The sequence below is a fragment of the Saccopteryx leptura genome, chromosome 10 (assembly GCF_036850995.1).
Source record: "Saccopteryx leptura isolate mSacLep1 chromosome 10, mSacLep1_pri_phased_curated, whole genome shotgun sequence".
NCBI classification, from domain to species: domain Eukaryota; kingdom Metazoa; phylum Chordata; class Mammalia; order Chiroptera; family Emballonuridae; genus Saccopteryx; species Saccopteryx leptura.
Window position 1 is genome coordinate 50329936 of NC_089512.1, and position 23267 is coordinate 50353202.

General features: G+C 44.7%; 1 protein-coding gene across 10 annotated transcripts in view; it reads left to right on the plus strand.

Moving 5' to 3' along the window:
* The window catches only part of ATP2B2 (ATPase plasma membrane Ca2+ transporting 2), a 503137-nt gene that overhangs the window by 423777 nt on the left and 56093 nt on the right, over positions 1 to 23267 (plus strand). For all 10 annotated transcript variants that reach the window (XM_066352101.1, XM_066352092.1, XM_066352093.1 and 7 more), the window contains 4 exons: positions 3707 to 3748; positions 4557 to 4715; positions 7743 to 7957; positions 11359 to 11601. In XM_066352101.1, coding sequence (XP_066208198.1) covers positions 3707 to 3748; positions 4557 to 4715; positions 7743 to 7957; positions 11359 to 11601 — 659 coding nt within the window. The remainder of the gene's footprint in view (positions 1 to 3706; positions 3749 to 4556; positions 4716 to 7742; positions 7958 to 11358; positions 11602 to 23267) is intronic.

Sequence of the window (23267 nt, forward strand, 5' to 3'; positions counted from 1 at the left end):
TTAAGAACCTCTGGATAGAATTTGTGTCTTCCTCTTGGCAGTATTTCTCACTGCCTTGAATATGCTGGTGTGTAATGGAGAGTTACAGAACTGTGCAGGGGTTCCCAGTCTGACTGGGCTACAGGACCTTTTCTGGCTGAATTTTGTGGGGTTGGAATGCCCCTGTAATATACTTTGGGAAATGGTGCTTTAAGCCCTTGCTCAAAATGTGATCAGAGGACCAGAAGGCTGGGCATCTCCTAGGAGCTTGTTAGAAATGCAGAATCTGGCCCTGGCCAGTTGGCTCAGTAGGTAGAGCATCAGCCCAGCATACAGACATTCCGGGTTTGATTTCCAGTCAGGGCACACATAAGACACAACCATCTGCTTCTTTTCCTCTGTCTCTTCTCCTTCTCTCCCTTTTCCCCTCTTGCAGCCAATGGCTCTATTAGTTACAGTGTGGCCCCAGGCACTGGCACTGAGGATAGCCTGGTTAGTAGGAGCACATCAGCCTCAGGTACTAAAAATAGCTTGGTTGGTTCAAGCATCAGCCCCAGACAGGGGTTGCCGGGTGGATCCCAGTCAGGGCGCATGCAGGAGTCTATCTCCCCCCTCTCAATTAAAAAAAAGAAAGAAAGAAAGAAACACAGAATCTTAAGCTCCACCCCAGACCTACTGAATGAGAATCTTTGTTCTGACAAGCTCTCCAGACTCAGAGAGAGTGCGTTAGAGGTTGAGGGGTGCTGAGCTGAGGTGTGATGAGTGAGAATTAAATGTTCCCATTCCCTCCTCCCTCTAAGCCAAATCCGGATGACTTGGAGATAAAAAACAAATTAAGTGGTAGTATTCTCCCGCCTTTATTTCCCCAAACTCCATCCCAACTGAAAGATGGTTGTGTTCCATTCATCTTGGAGGCTTTATGATTGCCATTATTATTTTATTATTTCTTTTATGATTATAAATGTAATCACTATTTAATACATCTCTTATAAAATCATGATTAATAATAAATACATCACTCTTAACTCCAGACATTAGTTTGCGGTGCTTTTCACAAGCATCACCTTGGTAAAAAATTATTGCATTTCATGGAGGAAGAAATGGAGAAGCAGGGGAGACAGGTGACATCTCCCAGGCCTCCTAGTTAGTGGTCTGTCAAAGATTCAGGCCACCGCTCCACGACTCCTCCATATCCCTGCTTTTCACATGCATGTCCCTGGCCTGCATGAAGGAAACAGGCACGTTTGGCAAAGCTGCATCCGGCATCTGATGCAGAGGGGCCTTTGAGTCTCCACCCAGCTCCCTGTCTTGGGTCCTGTTCTACCTCCCAGCTCTCCTGAAACCCAGCCCATCCTCCAGGTCCCACATGGGGCCAGAGCTGGTTGCCCTGCCACAGGTCTAGGGCCAGGCAAGCACTCACTTAGCTGAGAAGAGCCCCCAGTAAGTCCCTTGCTTCTGAGAACCAAGCCATCTGCACCAGAGCCCCTGCCCCAAATCAGCACTCCCTCCCTCAAACATATGCGTCAATGATTATTTTTCTGGCCACATGGTCAATATGGAAATAAAAGAGGAAATTGCTAGCTGGGTTAATGGGCACACACAGAGCTACTGCCTCTGATAGTATGCAATACAAATAAAGGCCCCTTTGTGCCATCTAAAAGCAACTATTGAAGTGGAGTCCTCTGGTGCCCTTTAGCCCAGTTCATAAAATTATTTTTTAAAATAAAAATAATTGTTGTAGTTTGTTTCTGTTTCCTCTAAAGGGCCTTTTTCTATTTTATTTCTTAATCCGGTAGAAAGAATTTTACAATAGAGCAGCAAGGGCCTTTCTCTTTGAACTGCAGGTGAGTCGCTGAGCCTTTGCTGTGAGAAGCAGTAGGAAGGACATTGCGCTTTCCTTGAAGAGAGGGTAGGGGGTTGGGACCCAGGAAAGCCACTGCCCCCACTCCACCCGAGTCCCAGCAATAGGGGTGTGGTGATGGTGACAACACTATGAAACTAATAATGCAGCCACGGAGTTATTATCGGGATGGTCCATATGGGAGCTGCCTCTGAACTTTTCTTGGCCTCAGTTTCCTCATCTGTTAAATGAGTGAGAAAACCCTCCCACCCGCCTTACAAAGTGTCAAGAAGACTGACAGGAGATGACACTTGCAAACTGCAGTAGGCTGAATGGGCCAATAGTTATCACTAAAGGCAGCTTTTAGGTGTTCTGGAAGCTGACATCCCCATTTTACAAGAATGGGAGCAGAGGCTGGGAGAGGTAACACCACACAGCTAGTTGGTGACAAACAGGGGCTTCAGAAGCCCAGCCCTCCCACTGCCACCCAGTGCCACTTCTCTGAACCCCGAGGGGCCCAGAGGTGTCTGTGTCCTCCTTGACTAAGTGGAAGCATGCATACATTTTGGGGTCACTCTCCATTTACCCACTGAAACCCGGCCAGGCCACCTCTCTCGCCAAGCCTCAGTTTCTTATCTGTAAATGAGTATAAATATAAGAGCACCTTTGTAGAGATGTGGTGAGGACTAGATGACATCATGAAGGTCGTGTATGTACCTGAAAGGCACAAGATGGGTTCTTTCAGAACATGAGCTGGGGGAATCACCTTTGCAGCAAATGTCCAGAGGTGGCCAACCTCCTCAGACTCCTCCAGAGATGGGAGGCCTGCAGGCAGAGTTCTGGGTAAGCTCAGTGAGCAGACTCCGTAGGGAGGAATTCCCTCTCCACAGTGCTGTCAGGTGAAAACAGGTGTCTCAGCTACCAGGTAGGAGCCACCAGTCCCTCCCGCCCTGCAACCCAGCCCACAGCATCTGGCTGTGGAAAGGACCTCCCAGGCAGCCTTGATTAATGGACGGGGAGCCCCGGACTCAGCCCTTTCCCCAGCATTAGGCAACATCAGGCCCTGGTATGCAGGGCCAGGAGTGGGGGCACCCATGGAGCCCACCAACCTAACCTTTTCTATCTAAGGTGGCCTAAGCTGGTCAACCTCAGAATGAAGAGCACATGTGCAAATGGAAGGGAGGTTGGCAGATTCCCCTGGGAGCCAGGGTACTCCCACCAATCCCCCTGTTCACACCAGGGGTACCTCAGAGCCCACCGCTGGGAAGTCCCTGCTCACCCTTTGCATGGGTCACTCTGAGTGGGGGCTGGGCATGGGGTTGTCCATGCTGTGGCTTTATATCCCTTCAGAAGGAAAAGGAAAAAGTAGTAGTAGTTCTCCTGGAGTCAGGAATGAAGGGGCACATTAACCAAACTTTCCCCGTGTCCCGTTCTAGAATGTCTCTCTCTCTCTCTCTCTTTCTCTCTCTCTCTCTCTCTCTCTCTCTCTCTCGTTTCTCTTTGCCTCCTCTCAGCCCACAAAAGGCACCAACCAAATTACTCATTGGGGACTTGAGAACTCTCACTCCTCTGCTCCCTGCCAGCCAACCTGGTCCCTTTTACCCTCCAAGGCTATGTCTAATCTGTATGATGCCTAGGGCCAAAATAATTTCCACAGAAACACTCTCTCCAAGCCCCCAGAGAATCAAGACAGACCCTGCAGCCAGCATACTGGCCAGGTTTGCTTCTGTCTCTGGGGCATCTGTAGTTGTCCCTGTGTGGAGGGACGGAGTTGGCCTGGCCCTTCCTCCATCTGTGACATGAATGTCTGTGGCCCTGTTGCGTCTTTGTGATGATGGATGTGTGTTGTCTGTTCTCTGTTGTCTGTTAAAATTCTTTGTCGTGTAGGTAAAATGCAGGATGGCACTGTGGACGCCAGCCAGAGCAAAGGTAACCCTTTTGAATTAACTGGGTCCTGTAGTTCCTGTGGCCCCTTCCCACCAGTTCTGAGGGCTATGGCAGAGACAGATGTGGCTGTAGCTGTGGCTGCCTGATGTCTTTGGGGGCGTGTAACTATGATTCACGTGGTACCAGACCAAATGGAGGCATCACCCAGGAGGATGGGACACCTGCAAGTCAGCTTTTCCCTAGCCATTGACTACACTGCCCATTTAACTGAAAACTTGAAGCTGTTTCTTTGAGATCCTTAGGAAATAATGGGTAGGACCCCAGGCCCAACAGTCAGTCCTGCTCTGAATGAGGAGGGGTCTTGGCACCCATGCATGGGGACACTCTTACCTTTTAAGCCTGCTTTTTTGTCCCTGCTGTCTTTCGATTACTTAATATCCCAACAACATGGCCCAAGGACCAATGGGTAAAGCCCAATCCTCTGTATCTTGTTTGGATGTGGGAAAAACCAACAGGCCATTTGTAGAAGGTCCAGAGGGGACTTCAGCCCACTCCTCCTGGGAATCCCAGGTAAAGCCATGTCACTCTCTGCTGTGTCCTGGCTTCCAGGTCCTAGGCAGCCAGGGGCCCTGGTACCAGTGTCTCTGGCTGGAAGAGGCAGACCCCCTCCACACACATCACAGGCCTTTCTGTGCCAGCCATGTAGGGATCCAGGCGAGGAAGTGGGTACCTCACCACAGTCCCCCAGGTAGGCAGGGTGGGGGCCAACATCCCCACCCTGCAGGCTGACCTATGTGTGTGCATGTCTGTGTGTCTGTGTGTGTACACATACGTGCTCTGCCACCTGCAGCCAAACAGCAGGATGGGGCAGCTGCCATGGAGATGCAGCCCCTCAAGAGTGCTGAGGGTGGCGATGCTGATGACAAGAAAAAGGCCAACATGCACAAGAAGGAGAAGTCGGTGCTCCAGGGCAAGCTCACCAAGCTGGCTGTGCAGATCGGCAAGGCAGGTGAGTGTGCAGGGTGTGAATGGGGACACACAGTAGGACCCCGGGCAGGGCCCTGTGCCAAGCTGGGCCTCAGTTGCCGCATTTGCAAAGTGGTAGCTTGCATGAGACGGTCTCTGAGACCCACCCTTCTTGATCACAGCACCAGTCTGAGTCCTCCTACAGCAGGCATGAGCCCTTAGAGAGGAGTGACGCTGATAGCCTGCATGGTGAGGCACACTGCCTGCGTGCTTGTCCAGCTGTGGCTGGGAGAACTTAGGCAGTAACTTCCCCCAGCTCTGAGCCCCTGCCCCTGGTCTATGAAGTTGGGATCCCCAGTAGTCCCTACATTAAAGGAGTTTATGCATAGAGTGCTTGGCACTGGCACGTGTGGTGACTGGAAAAGGGTGGTGACTGGAAAGGGGGCAGATCCTCCTGAGTCTGGAGTCTGCAGTGTTGGTTGTATCCTGAGGACAATGGGAGCCCTGGAAGTGGTTTGAGCAGGGGAGGCAGGAATGCATTGGGGTATATAATGACCACCCAGCTGCAGTGCAGAGGAAAGATTAAGAGCAGTACCAGGATCCCCAGTACAACAAACTAGGCTTCCCAACTGAGTTGGTAGCTGCAGGTGAAGGCTGGTGGCAGCCCCTATGGCCCAGGAAGCAACCCCAGCTGCAAGGTGAGCCCTGCCCATCTGATGTGCCTTGGCCTCCTCTCCCGGGTAAGGATGTGGCAAATGCCAAGGCCTCCCCACCTGGCTGCTTGCTCCTCCAAGGCTGTCTCCCAGCTCTAATTATAGGTACCACAGTGTGGAGAATGGAGGCAAATTATAGGTTTGGCTGTCTATAGTTAGACACTCGGGGTCCTGGTGACAGCTCCCGGCTTCTGGAAGCTTGGCTTCCCGCCCCTGCGACTGTCAGACAGGGACAGAACAAGAAGAGGCTCTGAGGCTCCACAGCTGGATGAGGGGGTGGGGTAACAATGGGTGCAGGGATTTCCTCCATGCCCGCCATCGAGAAGACTCCCAAGAAACATGGCTCTGGGGGCAGGAAACAAAGTGAGGAGAACAACCCCGTGGCTTTCAAAGTCCTCGCTCATCTCCCTTCACCTCCTTGGCCCTGCCAAGAACGCAGTTCAGAGTCAAGAACTTCTGAGTTGACATCCCACCTCTGCTTCTCTTTTGAGCTGAATCCCCTGAAAGCAGAGCTGAAGATGGGTGGCTTGGGATTTGGAAGGGGGGTGCTCTAGGTGAGACCTGTGAAAAGGAAGGGATGTGACTGGGCCACAGAAGAAGCCAGATACAGCTGAGCTTTCTGGAGAAATCCCAGTCTCCACCTGCTCCATGGGAAGTTCTGGAGCCAAAGACCTCTGCCTCGCCTTCATCAAAGGGGCAGGATTTTGGACCCGCATATCAGCCATTGAATATTGGCCATCCAATTAGGGTGGAGTGCACTCCCAGGTACTCGCTGACCAGGAGACTCCCGTTGCCCAAGGGCAGTCCTCTGATGGAGGCTGCAGGTGTGCGTAGTCTCAGAGGCACCTGCACAGCACCTACAGCACATGGGGGTGGGCACAGAAACTGGCAAAAGGGATCAGAGGGGATCCCAGCAGGTAACCTCCTGCGTTTGCTAACTCCACAGTGCCTCCCTGGCCTCTGGCCTTGGGCGAGTCATATACCCTCAGTTGCCTCATCCAGAAAAAGGGCCCCCAGTTGTTTCCTCTGCCAGGAACTCTTTTTCCCCTAGGTCACCACCTGGCTGCTCCTTCTCATCATCCATCTGTCTGCTTATAAATCACCTCCTCCAGGAATTCTCCCCTGGCAAACCTAGTTTAAGTAGTAGCCTTTCCCTACCTGCCCATGTCACTTTTTTCCTTTTAGCTATATTGAGATATAATTTATATACCAAAAAAATAGCACACATTTAATGTGCACATCTTGATGAGTTTGGACATATGCATGCACCCATGATACCATTACCACACCAAGGTACCAAATATAAATATATATCCACCATCTCCAAAAATTGCCTTGTGTTCTTTTATAGTTTTGTTGTTGTTGTTTTGTTTTTGTGGAGGTCTTTGTTTTTGGTTTTGGGGCAAAAACACTCAACAGATCTATCCTCTTAACCAATTTTGAAATGCACAATACTGTCTGGTTAACTGTAGGCACCATGTTGTACAGCAGACCTCCAGAACTTATTCATCTTGCACAGCTGAAACTTTATACCCACTGAAAAACAACTTTCCATTCCCCCTCTCCGCACAGCCCCTGACAACCGCATTTCTATCTCTGCTTCTACAAGTTTGGCTGTTTCAGATTTCTCATACAAGTCCTGCTTCGTCTGCTAAATTTCATTTAGCAGATGTCCTCCAGGTCCATCCACGTTGTCACAAATGGCAGAATTTTCTTGTTCTCTGTGGCTGAATAATATTCCACCATAAGTATATGCCACATTTCCTTTATCAATTTATCAATGGACATTTAGGTTGTTTTCTTATCTTCAGCCTGTGTCACAACCTAGCACGTCACCTGGAGTCTTCACAGAATAATCCATGTCTGAATTTTCTTGTTTGTGTTTGTTTCTTGTCTGTCTCCTGCTCTAGAACCTCAGTTTCCCAAGGGCAGAGACCCTGTCCTCTTTACTGCTGTGTCCCTAGTGCCTGAATGAGTGAGTAAATAAACGGCACCAACTATACATCATTATTGTGTGAGAACACTGCGTAAGCAGTTCTTATTCACATGGTCACTAAGCATACACTTCTGCAGCACCTGCTGGGTGCTGGCACTGTGCTAGGCACTTTACATGCAGTAATCACATTTGATCCTTACAAAGCCAAGTAAGGATCCATCCCCATTGTACAGAGAAGCAACTGAGGCTGTTTGAGGATCAAGGACTTGACCCAGGCCGTAAAGCAACTAAGTGGCAGAGTTGGGATGTGAGCAAAGGTTGGCCTGACCCCAGAGATCTTTTGGCCGAGGGTTTGGTCTATATCTCGCTTTCCAACCCCCAGGAAAGCCCCTGAGCAGGTCTCTCCTACTCCATATTGCAGGCCTGGTGATGTCGGCCATCACGGTGATAATCCTGGTGCTCTACTTCACCGTGGACACCTTCGTGGTCAACAAGAAGCCATGGCTACCTGAGTGCACACCCGTCTATGTACAGTACTTTGTCAAGTTCTTCATCATTGGCGTGACGGTGTTGGTGGTCGCCGTGCCCGAGGGGCTCCCTCTGGCCGTCACCATCTCACTGGCCTACTCCGTGAAGGTGAGAAGTAGAAAGCAGCTGAGATTGGCTGCCCCCCCACTGGGGCCTGGGGGGGGGGGGCGCAGTGGCCAGTACTGGGGTTGGGAAAAGAGCTAAGAAGAAGGGATTGGACACATTAGAAGCTCAGAGAGGATGTATGCAGAAACCCAAATCCCACATGTCTTCAGGGGCCTGTGGCAAACTGGAGAGCTACACTCTGGCTAAAAGGACAACCATTTTTCAGCCCAGCCAAGTGTCACCTTGTGGGGACACAGACTCAGTGTTGCCAGATCTTTATGTTTTCCTCGGGAGAAGCCAGCTATCTGGAGTTGATATAAACTCTCTTTATCTTTAAACATTGACAGTCAACTCAACTTTAAACAAAAAATAAAATGCAGACATCACTGTGCAGACCCAAATCCATCACGCCCCACCAAATGGTGGCAGAAGTCTGGCCATTCCAGGCAAAGGCCCCACTGTAGCCATAGTACTTGTACAACTAATCTCAGAGGTTGCTTCCTAAAGTTTGAAAGAAATAAGCCTGAAGCAAAAAGGACATCTGACTTTATGAAAGCCTCCTCCTCTCAGGAGTTGGCCTGAAAATATGGTTTTAAAAGCAATGCAATGAAGGGCAGGTGGGCCCTTGCATGCTGACTGCTTCAAAACCCGAACACTGAACTGAGTGTGCTGGTATCCCATGGGCACCGTGCATCCAGCCCTCTTGGGGGGCACTTCAAGCCTGGCTCACCCCTAGGTCCTCACTCTCTGGCTCATTCTCTTCCTTTGGCCCTGTGGTTTTTATACTTCAGAGGGAGGGCTGCACTGCTGTTTCCCAGGGTCCCAATGCCAGGATGTCCCTGAGAAGGTGGAGGCCTAAACATGTTTATAAATAAGGCATTCACTCTGAGACATTGGCAGAGCCACTGGAGGGCACGGTGAGCATCAGTTTCCAAGCTGGAATTTGGACTGGGCTCGCTGATGTAATTTCATACAGAAAAGAGATCGCTAGGCAGGTGCCAGAAAGTGGCAGCTCTGTGTAAAGGATATGGCTCTTATCGTCCCCTTGTTTTAGGGTTCACAGAGAAACTCCATCCCACAAAGCAAAACCCAAACAGGTCACAACAGGAGGCTTGAGGGCCCGGGTCCTGGAAAAGGAGCCCCTTACACAGCCATGAGTCAGGATCCTCACAGCCACCCAGCTGAGCTCAGGTGGAGATGGGGGGCGGGGTCTGTTCCTCCTTAAGGTCATAGAGTTGGTTTGGGAGAATTATGTGCAGACATTTTTAGGCCTCCACACCTTCTGCAGTTTGTATCTCTGCCACCTGGTGCCTTTAGCCATCTTAGATAGTGTTACTTGTACAGTCACTTTAAACTTAGTGCAGCACCCCAACTGAGGAGAGGCCTCTCTGAGCCTGGACTTATTCCCATGAGAGCCACCATCAAAAGAAAAGAGATGACCACTTAGACCAGCGCTGTCTAACAGCTATAATGGGAGCCACATGTGTGATTTTAAATTTCCTAGTAGCCATGTTTTAAAAGAAACAGGCCAAATTAATTTTAATAACAGTTTATTTGATATGTGCAAATTGTTATCAAGCCAGCGTATAATCAATATAAAAATTACTAGTGAGATATTTTACATTTTTTTCATATAAGTGTTCAAAATTTGATGTGTATTTTACACTTCTGGCACATTTCACATCAGACCAGCCACATTGCCAGTGCTCAATAGCCATATATGGCTCCTATACTAGACAGCACAGGCCTAGGCATTTTTAAGCCCAGCAGACAAACCCTCAGCAGCAAGTACAGATGGGTGGAAGCCTACTGCACTGATCCAGGCCATGAGGGTAAAGAGAGCTAGGTTCAGGTCCCAGTTCTAACCCTCACTAGATGTGTCCCTCACTAGATGTGTGCATCTGGTCAGGTCACTTTGCCTTGGCTTCTTCAATTGCCAGAATGGATTACTCTAATCCTCACAGGTTTCACAGGATCCTGACAGCATCAGGCAAGAAAATAAGTGCAGAAGAACTTTGCAAACTGTAAAGTCTGTTGCGAATTCAAATTGCTATTGATCATCCATTCAACATAGATTTTAGAAAATTTTTTTCATTAATATAAGAGAGAGAGAGAGAAGCATCAACTTGTTGTTCCATTTAAGTGTGTATTCATTGATTGCTTCCCATACGTGCCCTGACTGGGTGTCAAACCCGTGACCTTGGTGCACCGGGATGATGCTTTATCCACTGAGACACCCTGCCAGGGCCTGACATACTTTTATTGTTGCTATTATCACAGGTTACAATAAGAGAAACTGCAATAGTATATAATTCCACCAATATTCATTTTTTAGTAACATGAACTGCTACTAAAGGGATCCTAATTGCACTTCTTTTTAACCCTTGTTATAAAGAGTTACAATGAGGAGAAAGAACAAAAAGAATCAACTCCCTAGGCCCAGACAGGAACTGCAGCTGATTCAGCAACTATTACTCTAGCAAATTTTCATGTCTCTCCTTGCTTTTTTGGGTCACTATGATGGGAGGGCCTGCATGAAGTGTGGTGGTTTCTAGGGAATTACTTTATTTGCATTACTTACTTAAGAACCTTCAAGAAGCTAGGAGCGTGAAGCTGGAAAGAGATAAAGGGAGGGGAATACATTAGAAAATTAATAATAATATGTATAGTAGGATTCCATTTTTGTTACAAATTTTAAAAGAAAGGATGTTGATGTTTAAGATGTATCGGTTATGAGTGGCAGCATCATGGCTGATTTGTTTTCTTTTTCTTTGTTGTGTCTATATTTAAAAGAAATTTGTTATTTTTATCATGCAAGTTACGATATTCACTGTAGTAAAGTAGAATCAATAGTTATTTATAAAAGAAGACAATAAAAAATCTCCTATAATTTTACCACCTAAAGATAATGACACTAATATTTTTATATTTTTCTAGATATTCTCCTAGGTCTATAAACACCTATATCTGTATTTACTTTTGGTGAAACAAAAGTGGCAGTGAAAACCAGGTACCAGTGAAAAATGGTACATTTGAGAAAACTCACAGTAAATAAAAAATAGTTATTTATATTAGGGTGTAAGAAAAAAATATATAAAGTAATCAGAGAGGACCCAACCTTAATTTATCCTGTTCTCTATTTTTCCTGTAAAGAATGTAGATTACTTCTGTAATACAAATCAATAGTCAATTAATCAACTATTGTAAATGGCTCAGCTAATGAAAGGGAAGGGACAGGGCAGTACAGAGGGGCCCAGCTGTCAGAGGCTGTAGCAACCACAATTCTTTGCATGTGTGAAAGCAGAGAGTCAACCTGCAACAGCCCTTCCCCTTTTACAACATGTTCACCCTGTGCCTCAGCACCCTAGCACCCTCTTCTTACTCTCACCCACCCCTCCCCCCAGAAAATGATGAAGGACAACAACCTGGTACGCCACCTGGACGCCTGTGAGACCATGGGCAATGCCACAGCCATCTGCTCAGATAAGACGGGTACGCTGACCACCAATCGCATGACGGTAGTACAGGCTTACATCGGTGATGTCCACTACAAGGAGATCCCCGACCCCAGCTCCATCAACGACAAGACCATGGAGCTGCTGGTCAATGCCATTGCCATCAACAGCGCCTACACCACCAAGATTCTGGTAAGTGGTACAGTCTCCACTGCAGAGAGCAATGTTCATGAGTGATGCAGAAGCACTGGGCAGGTTAAGCAATGTGATTTATATTTTTAAGTCCTACTGAAGTATTTTGGAGTGGTCAGATAGTAAATGACTTCATTCTCTTTGACTTTGCTATCTATTATGTTGGTATGACCAAAACATATATATTGTTAATTGTCTTTTTTTATGATAGAGTGTTTTTTAAATTTTTATTGAATTTATTGGGGAGACATTGGTTAATAAATTTATATAGGTTTCAGGTATAACAATTCTATAATACATCATTTGTATATTGTATTGTATGTTCACCATCCATCTCAATTTTTACCCCTTGTCTTTTTAAAATCCTGTCATTGTCCACCTCCTAAAAAACAGTTCTAAAAAACTTCTTTCATTATGTACATAACAAACTACTCCAAGACTTAGTGTCTCAAAACAAAAATATATTTAATTTAGCTCACAATTCTGTGATTTAACAATTTGGGCTGGGCTTAGCTGGGTGGTTCTTCTGGTCTCATTGGGGCTCTGCTGATCTTGGCAGGACTATAGGCTGTCGAGAATGGCCTCTGCTGGAACGGCTCATCTCTGTTCTGTGTGGTCCTACTTCCTCTAGGCTTATCTGCTGTTAAATAACAGAAATTCAACTGAGTAAAATTTAAATATATTATTGGCTTTATTGAATGATTCATGAATCAAGCAGTATCCCCTCTAGCAAGTAGAAAGGAGCTCTGAGGAGCTGTACAAAATGGAAAGCTTTTATAGGCAGAAGGAGGGGAAAGTGGATTGTTTCAGGCTTAAGTAACCTACCTATAGGGGACAGAAGAAGGTTTATCAAGTGGATTCCCTCCCTAGTGCTGACCAGAAAATTCCAGATTGATTGGTTAAGATTAAATTCCTGGGAGATGCTGAAACTGCAAATAGGTTAAGTATTACATCTCAGTTTGGTGATGTACACTTAGTACAAATGACTCCATTTTAAACATGTTATCTCCTTTCTAACAATTCCTTCTTTTGACCAGACTCTCAGCTTAACTGAGACGTGGTAAGATTTAAAGGCATTCACCACTCTCAGCTACCATTCTGTATTTCTCGCTTTTTCTGATCTTCTGTGTGATTCACAAGTCATGACTTTATTTTTTGAATCTCTGTGATATTCACAGGCCACAACTTCAGGTTCACAAATTTCAGGTCAGTCACTCTCTTTTTTCCTTGTCTGGCATTCCAGTCTTGGGGAGATCATTTTCTTGATTAATGACTGCAAGCATGCACTTTAAGTTTTTGAGAGAATACATGCCAGGGAGAATGCTGTGACTACTGTAAACAAGATAATTTCCAATATTTAGAGTGTACTTTGGAGCCATGGTCCCCAAGATTTAAACCAATCAAAATCAAGTAAAGACCCAACTGAAGGGGTCACCTTTTTCAGCCAAGTGGCCTGCTCAGTGATCTTATGAACTGAGTTTCAGCTTCCTCAGAAGTGTTCATCCAGGTACAATAGGTGGTATTGGCCACAGCAGACACCTTACTGCTCAAAGATGATGAGGATATTATTACCAGGAACAACTTTGGCCAGAGAGTCTGAGGATTTTTCTTGGGCAGCTGTCATCTTAGTAGTGGATTCTGCGGTATCTTTAAGAGTTAAGGAGAGGCGTTACCAGGCAGTGGATAGAGCGTCAGACTGGGACACTGAGGACCCAGGTTCAAATCCCTGAGGTCACTGGCTTGAGCGTGGGCTCATCTAGCTTGAGTGCAGGCTCACCAGCTTGAGTGTGGGGTTGCCGGCTTGAGTATGGGATCATAAGCATGATCCCATGGTCATTGGCTTGAGTAAGGAGTCACTGGCTCAGCTGGAGCCCCTAGGTCAAGGCACATATGAGAGAGCAATCAATGAACAAGTAAGGTGCCACAACAAAGAATTGATGCTTCTCAACTCTCTCCCTTCCTATCTCTCTCTTTTAAAAAAAAATAGAATTAAGGAGAGGTTTCTAATCATAACCACATTTACATTTATTGCTAACCAGGGAAGTAGGGTCCAGTCAAAGGAAGTGAATCCTGAGTTATGAACACTTCCTGGTATGTCCTTTCTAACTCAGAAATGTAAATTCTATGGAGTTGACCAATGAGGTGTCTCAGTTTGTTCATAAACATTTAGGGACTCAGATAACCTAAGAGGCTTACCCAGTTGTGTGCCAGCCATCTAGACATCCATAGGCCCAAGGAAAATGATAACTGCCACAGATAAATTCTGTCAGGGCACAGACCACTTCCACTAGGTGACACTGTTAATGGATTCATTCACAGGGATTGTTACACTTGCCCGTTCAAGCCAGGGGTCAATTAGGTTTTTAGTGCATGCTAAAAGTAAATCTCCTAGCCTGAAATAAAAAGTTGTTCCAAATTCCAGAAGTTACCCCCTTAGCAATGTCCTGGGAGATATGGATTATAGAATTATCTTTCAAGGCCAATGTCAGAGTAAAGAAAAGAAAGAGATGAAGAGAGGGTTTCATGTTTAGTTGAAGTATGAAGTCTTGACCCAGCGTCTTGGGAGGAAACAGATGCCAGCTAATTCTCTTCCTCATCAATTTGATGTGGAAATCTCCAGCATTCCTACAAGAACAGATGTCAGGTGGAACCTTCTTTTGCTGTGAGATGTGTTCAGAAGCTCCGTGAAGTCAGCCTGCCATCTGGGTAGTGAGGATGACATAGTATATAGTCTTTTCCAAGAAGACTTAACGGCAGTCTTTGTTGTTAGTGATTCCAAATCAGAGGGTGGGAGAAAATTGGAAACATTAGGTTGGATACTTATAGCCAGTTTTTTTAGGAAACAAGCAGAATTTAAGATCCAGTCCAATTTACAGGTATATAACAAAGCCTCAGACAATTAACAGGATTAGAATCTAATATAGACAAAAATGCAAATGTAATTTTTCTTGCTACAATTAACCCCTTATTTTTTCCATGAATAATGACAGCAAAAGTACCACATTTCTCTATGTATAAGACAAACCTTGTTTCGAAAAATTTAGGGTCTAGCCTGACCAAGTGGTGGCGCAGTGGATAGAGCGTCGAACTGGAATGCCGAGGACCCAGGTTCCAGACCCCGAGGTCACCAGCTTGAGCACAGGCTCATCCGGTTTGAGCAAAAGCTCACCAGCTTGGACCCGAGGTCACTTGGACCCGAGGTCACTGGCTTGAGCAAGGGGTTACTCGGTCTGCTGTAGCCCCACGGTCAAGGCACATATGAGAAAGCAATCAATGAACAACTAAGGTGTCACAACGAAAAACTGATGATTGATGCTTCTCATCTCTCCGTTCCTGTCTATCTGTCCCTGTCTATCCATCTCTCTGACTCTCTCTCTGTCTCTGTAAAAAAAAAAAAAAAAAAAGAAAGAAAGAAAAATTTAGGGTCTAAAAACTGGGTGCATCTTATACAGTGATTGTAGCTTTTTTTACTTGCATGTCCCGCTTTTTCGTGCTTGTTTTTGCACTTATTGTTGAAGACAGTGATTCATCATCAGACACAGATGAGGACAAGCTAATGGATGGGAGTTTTGACAGTGATGAGGAATTGTAGGCATTTTATGATGAATAAAACTTGAGTTGAATAACTTTATGTAATACATTCTTTTCAAATTTTGGGCCCCAAAATTAAGGTGCATCTTATACATGGGAGCGTCTTATACATGGGGAAATACAGTGATTTTTTTGCATTAGACCTGGCCTGATTATTTACATAAGTACAGGAAGAATGGTGATTGCTTTGCTGAAACTTTGTAAGCAAGGTACTGGGCCAATTTTTTCAATGGGATTTATTGGCGTGAAATCATCTGGTCATATGGAAGTCTACACACATCTTTCTCAAATAGTAAATTCTGGTCAAAGCCTTGGTAATATAACCAATATTTCCTATTGTGTTTTGTTAGAAGAACAGATTCTCACTGAACTTACGCAAATAAGTAACTATATTGTTATAAAAAGAATACTCAAAAGTTTAACAATTCTAGAGGGATAAGGTGGGGGAGAGTAATGTTTTGTCTTTTGATCACATAGGTTACCTTACCAAATTGTTGATAGCTTAAGAGAAAAAGTTTCTTTAAATCTGATAAAGCAAAAAATTAGAGAACCAACAATGCTTCAAACAAAAAGTCTTAAAAATTATAACCCTCCTCCTCAGTTCATTCAGTCCTATATTATTAACTCTTGTTCTGCTTAACTCCAGTTTTTCACTAGTTACAGAAATTCTTACCCAATTCACTTTAAGATCTTAAAGTTATCAGAAAACTGTACTCGTTAGAGTTCTTTCCATGAATCCCCTTGAAGAGGAAGCACTTTTGCAGGAACACTTTTACAAAAGCATCAGAGTAGAATAATAATTCTCTGTCAGTGACAAAAGACTTTTTAAGTGCCCATTATTAAAGATCTCAAAAGAATTAATTATAATGGAATTGACAAGGAAATTTGGTTATTTCTATAATAAACAATTTAAGATGATAACAAGAATTATGACCAATGACAATATATCAGGCCATATCAGATTTCCAAGAAGTTCATAGTTTCTGGAACACTTATATAACATATACCCATTCAGATACAACATAAAGAAGGCTTAGTATTACTTTTTATTTGACAAATGCTTCCCATATGACTTAACATCAAATAAGCCTAATTAGTTTGTCTCCTTTTTTAAAGAGAGAATAAATGTTTTAAGATGTTCTGGGGACCCTATGGAAAAATCCCAAAGTTAATTCAAGGCCAGAAGAACTTCATTTAGGATTTGATTTGGGGGACGTTTGTCAAAAATACAAAAAACTTTTTTTTTTTGTATTTTTCTGAAGTGAGAAGCAGGGAGGCAGAGAGACAGACTCCTACATGTGCCCAACCTGGATCCACCTGGCAAGCCCACTGGGGGACAATGCTATGCTCATCTGGGGCATTGCTCCATTGCAACCAGAGCCATTCTAGCACCTGAGGTGGAGGCCATGGAGCCATCCTCAGCACCTGCACCAACTTTGCTCCAATGGAGCCGTGGCTGCAGGAGGGGAAGAGAGAGATAGAGAGAAAGGAGAGGGGGAGGGGTGGAGAAGCGATGGGCCCTTCTTCTGTGTGCCCTGGCCAGGAATCGAACCCAGGATTTCCACACGCCGAGCCAACACTCTACCACTGAGACAACTGGCCAGGGCCTAATACAAAAAACTTTTAAAGACTTGGTTAAATCGGATCATAGGTCGTTGTGAAACAATTCTTATCTATTTAACCAAAGTGACAGTGAAAGACCTTAGACAACTTTTTAAGGTTACTTAATTCTGTGCAAAACTCAGCTCTTTTAATATTGAGGAGACTAGAATACTTAGATTGACTTAAGTAATCAAAGACTCAATAAAGACAAGGACCATAGGTGATTTTTTTTATTTTTCAATTAAAGTTGACATTCAGTATTTGTTTCAGTATAGCAGAGTGGTTAGCTATTTATATAACTTACAAGGTGATAAGTCTGGTAGCCACCTGACTTTGGGTGATTATTTTGACAAGACACAAGATCTTTGGGGGTTTTTTTCTAGGCAGATTACTTAAAAGTCAAAGGAAAACCTTTAATAATCTCTTATTAGGAGCATACCAAATAATCCAAAAACCCCACTTTATCTTTTTAGTATATGAAAGAAAACTAAATTTTAGTTTCTACTTAAGTACACTATTGATAGTAAAGTTTATTTTAAACCCTTAAAACAAATTTAATTTTTAGCCAAATTGTAGACACAGGTAAAATTCTCTTACTCTTTTTCTCTCTTTACAACTTTCTTTTTAATTTGTTCCTATTTCCCCCTTTCCATTTTGAAATTACCTGTTTTACTTTGGGAAAAATTACTTTCTTGTCCCTTAACAAAATGTATTTCCATTCTTTATACCTTCTTAAACTGAAAACACGTTTTATTTTCCTTGCATACAGAGATGTTTTTCTTATTGTTTCTAGTAGTTTTAGTTACATATATTAAAATTCATACCTCTCAAAAATCTTAATTTCTAATTAAAATGAAGAAGTAAGCAATTATGAACTTTTTTACATTAACATTCTATAGCTTGGCAAGTTTATAAATAGTTTTTATAATTTCTAGACACATATGTTTTCTCATAGTATGTTTTTCAATGTGGTATATAAGACATCTTTACTAACAGATCCAAATTTCTTTGGTTCTTCTGTAAAAGGAAGCCAAAATGAATAAATGTATGTTCAGTAATTAATGTTTTTAGTATTTTGTCTTATTTAAAAATTATCTGGATATTCAATGAATTTAACTTAACCCATTATTTAACTTAGCAAAACCTTAAAGTTTATGGTTACCAAAAAGATTTGGGGGCCCTGGCCAGTTAGCTCAGTCGGTTAAAAACATCTTCCTGAGCCTGACCAGGTGGTGGTGCAGTGGATAGAACATTGGACTGGGACGCAGAGGACCCAGGTTCAAAACCCCGAGGTCACTGGCTTGAGCATGGGCTCATCACCTTGAGCGCGGAGTTGCTGGCTTGAGCGTGGGATCAGAGACATGACCCCATGGTCGCTTGCTTAAGCCCAAAGGTCTCTGGCTTGAAGCCCAAGGTTGCTGGCTTGAGCAAGGGGTCACTTGCTCTGCTGTAGCGCCCCCTTTTCCTCCCTGTCAAGGCACATATGACCAAGCAATCAATGAACAACTAAGGAGACAAAGGAGCCACAATGAAGAATTGATGCTTCTCATCTCTCTCCCTTCCTGTCTGTCTATCCCTATGTGTCCTTCCGTCTCTCTCTCTCTCTGTCTCTGTCACACACAAAAAAAGAGCATCTTCCAGAAACAACAAGGTTGCAGGTTCGCTACCCGGTTGGTGAACACACGGGAAGCAACCAATGAATGCACTACTGAGTAGAACAACAGATGAATGCTTCCCTTCCCCTTCCCCTCTCTCTCCCTTCCTTTCTCTGTGTTATTGAAAACAAAAAAGAAATTAAGCTGGAGGTTGATGGTTGGGTTCCCTGGTCAGGGCTCACACAGGAGCAGCTCCATGTTTCTGTCTCTCTCTTTCTCCTTGCCTCTCTCAAAAAAGAAATAAAGCCCTGGCCGGTTGGCTTAGCAATAGAGTATCGGCTCAGCATGTGGAAGTCCCAGGTTCAATTCCTGGTCAGAGCTCACAGGAGAAGCGCCCATCTGCTTCTCCACCCTTCCCCCTCTCCTTTCTCTCTGTCTCTCTCTTCCCTCCTGCAGCCAAGACTCCATTAGAACAAAGTTGGCCCAGGTGCTGAGGATGGCTCCATGGCCTCTGCCTCAGGCGCTAGAATAGCTCAGGTTGCAACAGAAGGACGCCCTGGATGGCCAGAGCATCGCCCCCTGGTGGGCATGCCGGGTGGATCCCGGTCGGGCGCATGCAGGAGTCTGTCTGACTGCCTCCTCGCTTCTAACTTCGGAAAAATAAAAAAATAAAAGATTTGAGGAAACTATTTTAGAAGATCACCTTAAAACTTTTTATCCTACTTACATCTATATAATTTACTTGTTTTCATATATACCCATAGAACTTTATGAAACATTAGACAAAGTCAACCATCATCCCAAGCTAATTTTTCTTGCTGATAAATTATGTAAGAAATAACATGAACTCGTTTGACTCATAAAGCCAGGTAAAACAAGTTGTATGTCTTGTTATATTCAGATAACTTTGAACTCTAAAGACATGTCTCTCTTAATTAAATCAAAAAACTTATACTAACTTTAATACCATATATTTTCCCAGATCACTTGAACCTGAAAAGCAATTGTGTTAGTATCTATTACATTTTTGAAAACTTTTATGAGTATTAAATTTATATAAATGCTTGTTTAAGCCAATTAAATAGAGCTCTCTTTTTCACATTAACTTTAGTAATAGCATCGGGAGGTAGAAAATGCCACATATCTACCTCTGTAGAGACACACACACAAACATAGACAACACAGAGACCTTATAGTCTCGTTTTAAAATTTTAGCCACAAGACAGGTATAATAATATACAACTCACGCCTGACCTGTGGTAGCACAGTGGATGGTGTGTTGATCTGAAACACTGGGGTCACCGGTTTGGGGCCCTGGGCTTGCCTGGTCAGGGCACATATGGGAGTTGATGCTTCCTGATCCTCCCCTTCTCTTTCTCTCTCCTCTCTAAGAATGAATAAATAAAGTCTTTAAATAAATAAATAAATGAAATACAACTCACTAATTATAAAAGAACAGTTGGAATAAATTAAGATTATTTGCTCAGATGGCTAATGTTTTTTCTACTGATATTTGTGGAGAAATCACATGATTTCTTTCATTTGCCTAAATTTCAAATCATCTTTCCCCCTTTTGTTTTCTCTTGATAAGAATAACCTCTGAAGTCTGTAGAATATTTATATATATTTATGTATCTCAAAGGCACAGGGAAGGAATGCAAGTACCTCCGAGGACTTTGGTTTCCCAAAATCAATATATATATATATTTTTTTTTTTTTTTTTTTTTTTTTTTTTTGTATTTTTCTGAAGCTGGAAACGGGGAGAGACAGTCAGACAGACTCCCGCATGCGCCCGACCAGGATCCACCCAGCACGCCCACCAGGGGCGATGCTCTGCCCACCAGGGGGCGATGCTCTGCCCCTCCGGGGCGTTGCTCTGCTGAGACCAGAGACACTCTAGCACCTGGGGCAGAGGCCAAGGAGCCATCCCCAGCGCCTGAGCCATCTTTGCTCCAATGGAGCCTCGGCTGCGGGAGGGAAAGAGAGAGACAGAGAGGAAGGAGGGGGGGGGTGGAGAAGCAAATGGGCGCTTCTCCTATGTGCCCTGGCCGGAAATCGAACCCGGGTCCCCCGCACGCCAGGCCGACGCTCTACCACTGAGCCAACCGGCCAGGGCCCAAAATCAATATTTATAAGCCTTTTGAGATAAATAGGGGAAATTTGGAGATTGCTAAAAGAAATAGGTGATCTTTGAACTGCCTATAGAGCTGCATTTCCAGTTCTGCAAAGAGTTCTGTGTAAGACAAGGGACAGGTGCTCTCAATTCCTTGAGGAATTGGTTTGCAACTTAAATGACATCATAGATTGATCTACCCACAAGTTCTTTGCAGGGGCTTTAGAGGATTTTTTATCCCCTTTGGGTACATGGGGGTTTTTTTTATTTTTTTATTTTAGCTTACTGGAGAAGACCTAAACGTTTTCTCTCAGGCTCTGCCATTTGCCCAGAACTACTTTACAGTGTTTAGTCAGGATAAACAGTATATATTTTTGGCAGTATTAAACAATCCCCTGGACTTGAGGGATTGGCAAAGAGGGTGCGAAAGAAGTTTTCTTCTCCTCTCTCTGCTGGGCACTACAGACTGAGATCTGGGAGAGCTGACTCTAGTGAGAACTTCACCTCACTGGCTTCTGTCAGTTTTTCCAGGTTCCCACCTTCAGGTTCCGAGTGGGGTTTCAAGTGCAGAATACAGCTCCAGTGCTGTTGTTACCAGTATTTGGCAAGATTTTTAAAATTAAATTTAAATTTACTTTCCCCTGGGCTGTTTTAGGGAATAATGTAGCCGTTTACTGGAGAATTCTGCAGAGTCTCATCAACTCTCTGGGGGCGGGGGCGGGGGCGGGGGGGGGGAGGTGTTCCTATGGGGGCCCTCGTTTGAAGGTAGATGTGGAGTTGTCTGTAAGGCCATTAACTTGGCAGGGTTTTGTTTTTGGTCTTGCAGCCTCTTCAGAGTGGGAAGTTCAGCCAGAGGATTACTAGACTAAGTACTCAAAAAAAGGAGGCTAGAGGGGAGCAGTAGGAGTTGTGTCCAGCCTGACCAAGTGGTGGTACAGTGGATAGAGCGTCGGACTGGGACACAGAGGACCCAGGTTCGAAACCCTGAGGACACCAGCTGGAGCACGGACTCATCCAGCTTGAGCAAGGGGTTGCTGGTTTGAGCGTGGGATCATAGGCATGACCTTATGGTCACTGGCTTGAGCCCAAAGGTCACTGGCTTGAAGCCGAAGGTCGCTAGCTTGAGCCTAAGGCCGCTGGCTTGAACAAGGGGTCACTCACTTTGCTGTAGCCCCCAGTCAAGGCACATATAAGAAAGCAATCACTCAACAACTAAGGAGCTGCAATGAAGAATTGATGCTTCTCATCTCTCCCTTTCTGTCTGTCTGTCCCTATCTGTTTCTCTCTCTGTCTCTGTCAAAAAAAAAAAAAGAGTTGTGTCCATTTTATAGAATTTTGTTTTAGGTACCTCTTGTCTCTTTAATCTTCTCATTGGCTTTTTACAGTGAAACTTTCTATGAAGCTGTTTTGGAATGTTGTAGACTTTTGGAAGTTTCCACATGTCAATTAAAGTAGGGATCCCATTCTGTTTGTTCAATTTGAGAACCATTACTTTCAAGTGCACTGCTTATGATCTTATCTCATTAGAGCATTTCCTCTAATGGTCACTGTAATACAGCTGAGGCCACCCGTAGTTTGGTAGGACCCTAGCCACAAATGGAGTACAACCCACATTTCTGTCTGGCTGTATTTTGGGGCCTTCAACCTGACAGTTACCAAGCTCTCAGAACACAAAACAAGCTTAGTAAGATTTTGCCATTTTTGTAGATATTTATAGCTTCCAGGACCATAGCTCTTAGTTATAAAATAAGCAGGTGTGCTATAAAGTGGTGCACTTAAATCTTTAGATTTTAAGGATTTCATCTCTTTTCAGCAAAGCCCTGGGGTCTCTCAAAGCCTAAATAATACTTTAGTTTAAAAGGACATGCTGCTGGGTTGGGGCTTGTGCAGTGTTTTACAGCGTACCTTGCTGCTCAGAAATTTTCTTCAGGTTGGCACGTTGTCCTCGTGTCAATCTAACCAGTTCTGTGATCAATTTATCCTGTCATGAGAGTCTTTGAGTTAGATGGCAAATGCTCTAATACAGGGGTCAGGAACCTTTTTGGCTGAGAGAACCATGAACGCCACATATTTTAAAATGTAATTCCTTGAGAGCCATACAACAACCTGTGTACCTTACGCATTATCCAATAAAAATTTGGTATTGTCACAGAGGACAGCGGTGATTGGCTCCAGCCACCCACAACCATGACCGTGAGCAGTAGGAAATGAATGGATTGTAATACATGAGAATGTTTTATATTTTTAACATTATTTTTTTTTATTAAAGATTTGTCGGCCCTGCAGAGCATCGCCCCCTGGTGGGCAGAGTGTCGCCCCATGGTGGGCGTGCCGGGTGGATCCCGGTCGGGCGCATGCGGGAGTCTGTCTGACTGTCTCTCCCCATTTCCAGCTTCAGAAAAATGAAAAAAAAAAAAAAAAAAAAAAAGATTTGTCGGCCCTGGCCAGTTGGCTCAGCGGTAGAGCGTCGACCTGGCGTGCGGGGGACCCGGGTTCGATTCCCGGCCAGGGCACATAGGAGAAGCGCCCATTTGCTTCTCCACCCCCACCCCCTCCTTCCTCTCTGTCTCTCTCTTCCCCTCCCGCAGCCAAGGCTCCATTGGAGCAAGGATGGCCCGGGCTCTGGGGATGGCTCCTTGGCCTCTGCCCCAGGCGCTAGAGTGGCTCTGGTCGCGGCAGAACGTCGCCCCTGGTGGGCGTGCCGGGTGGATCCCAGTCGGGCGCATGCGGGAGTCTGTCTGACTGTCTCTCCCTGTTTCCAGCTT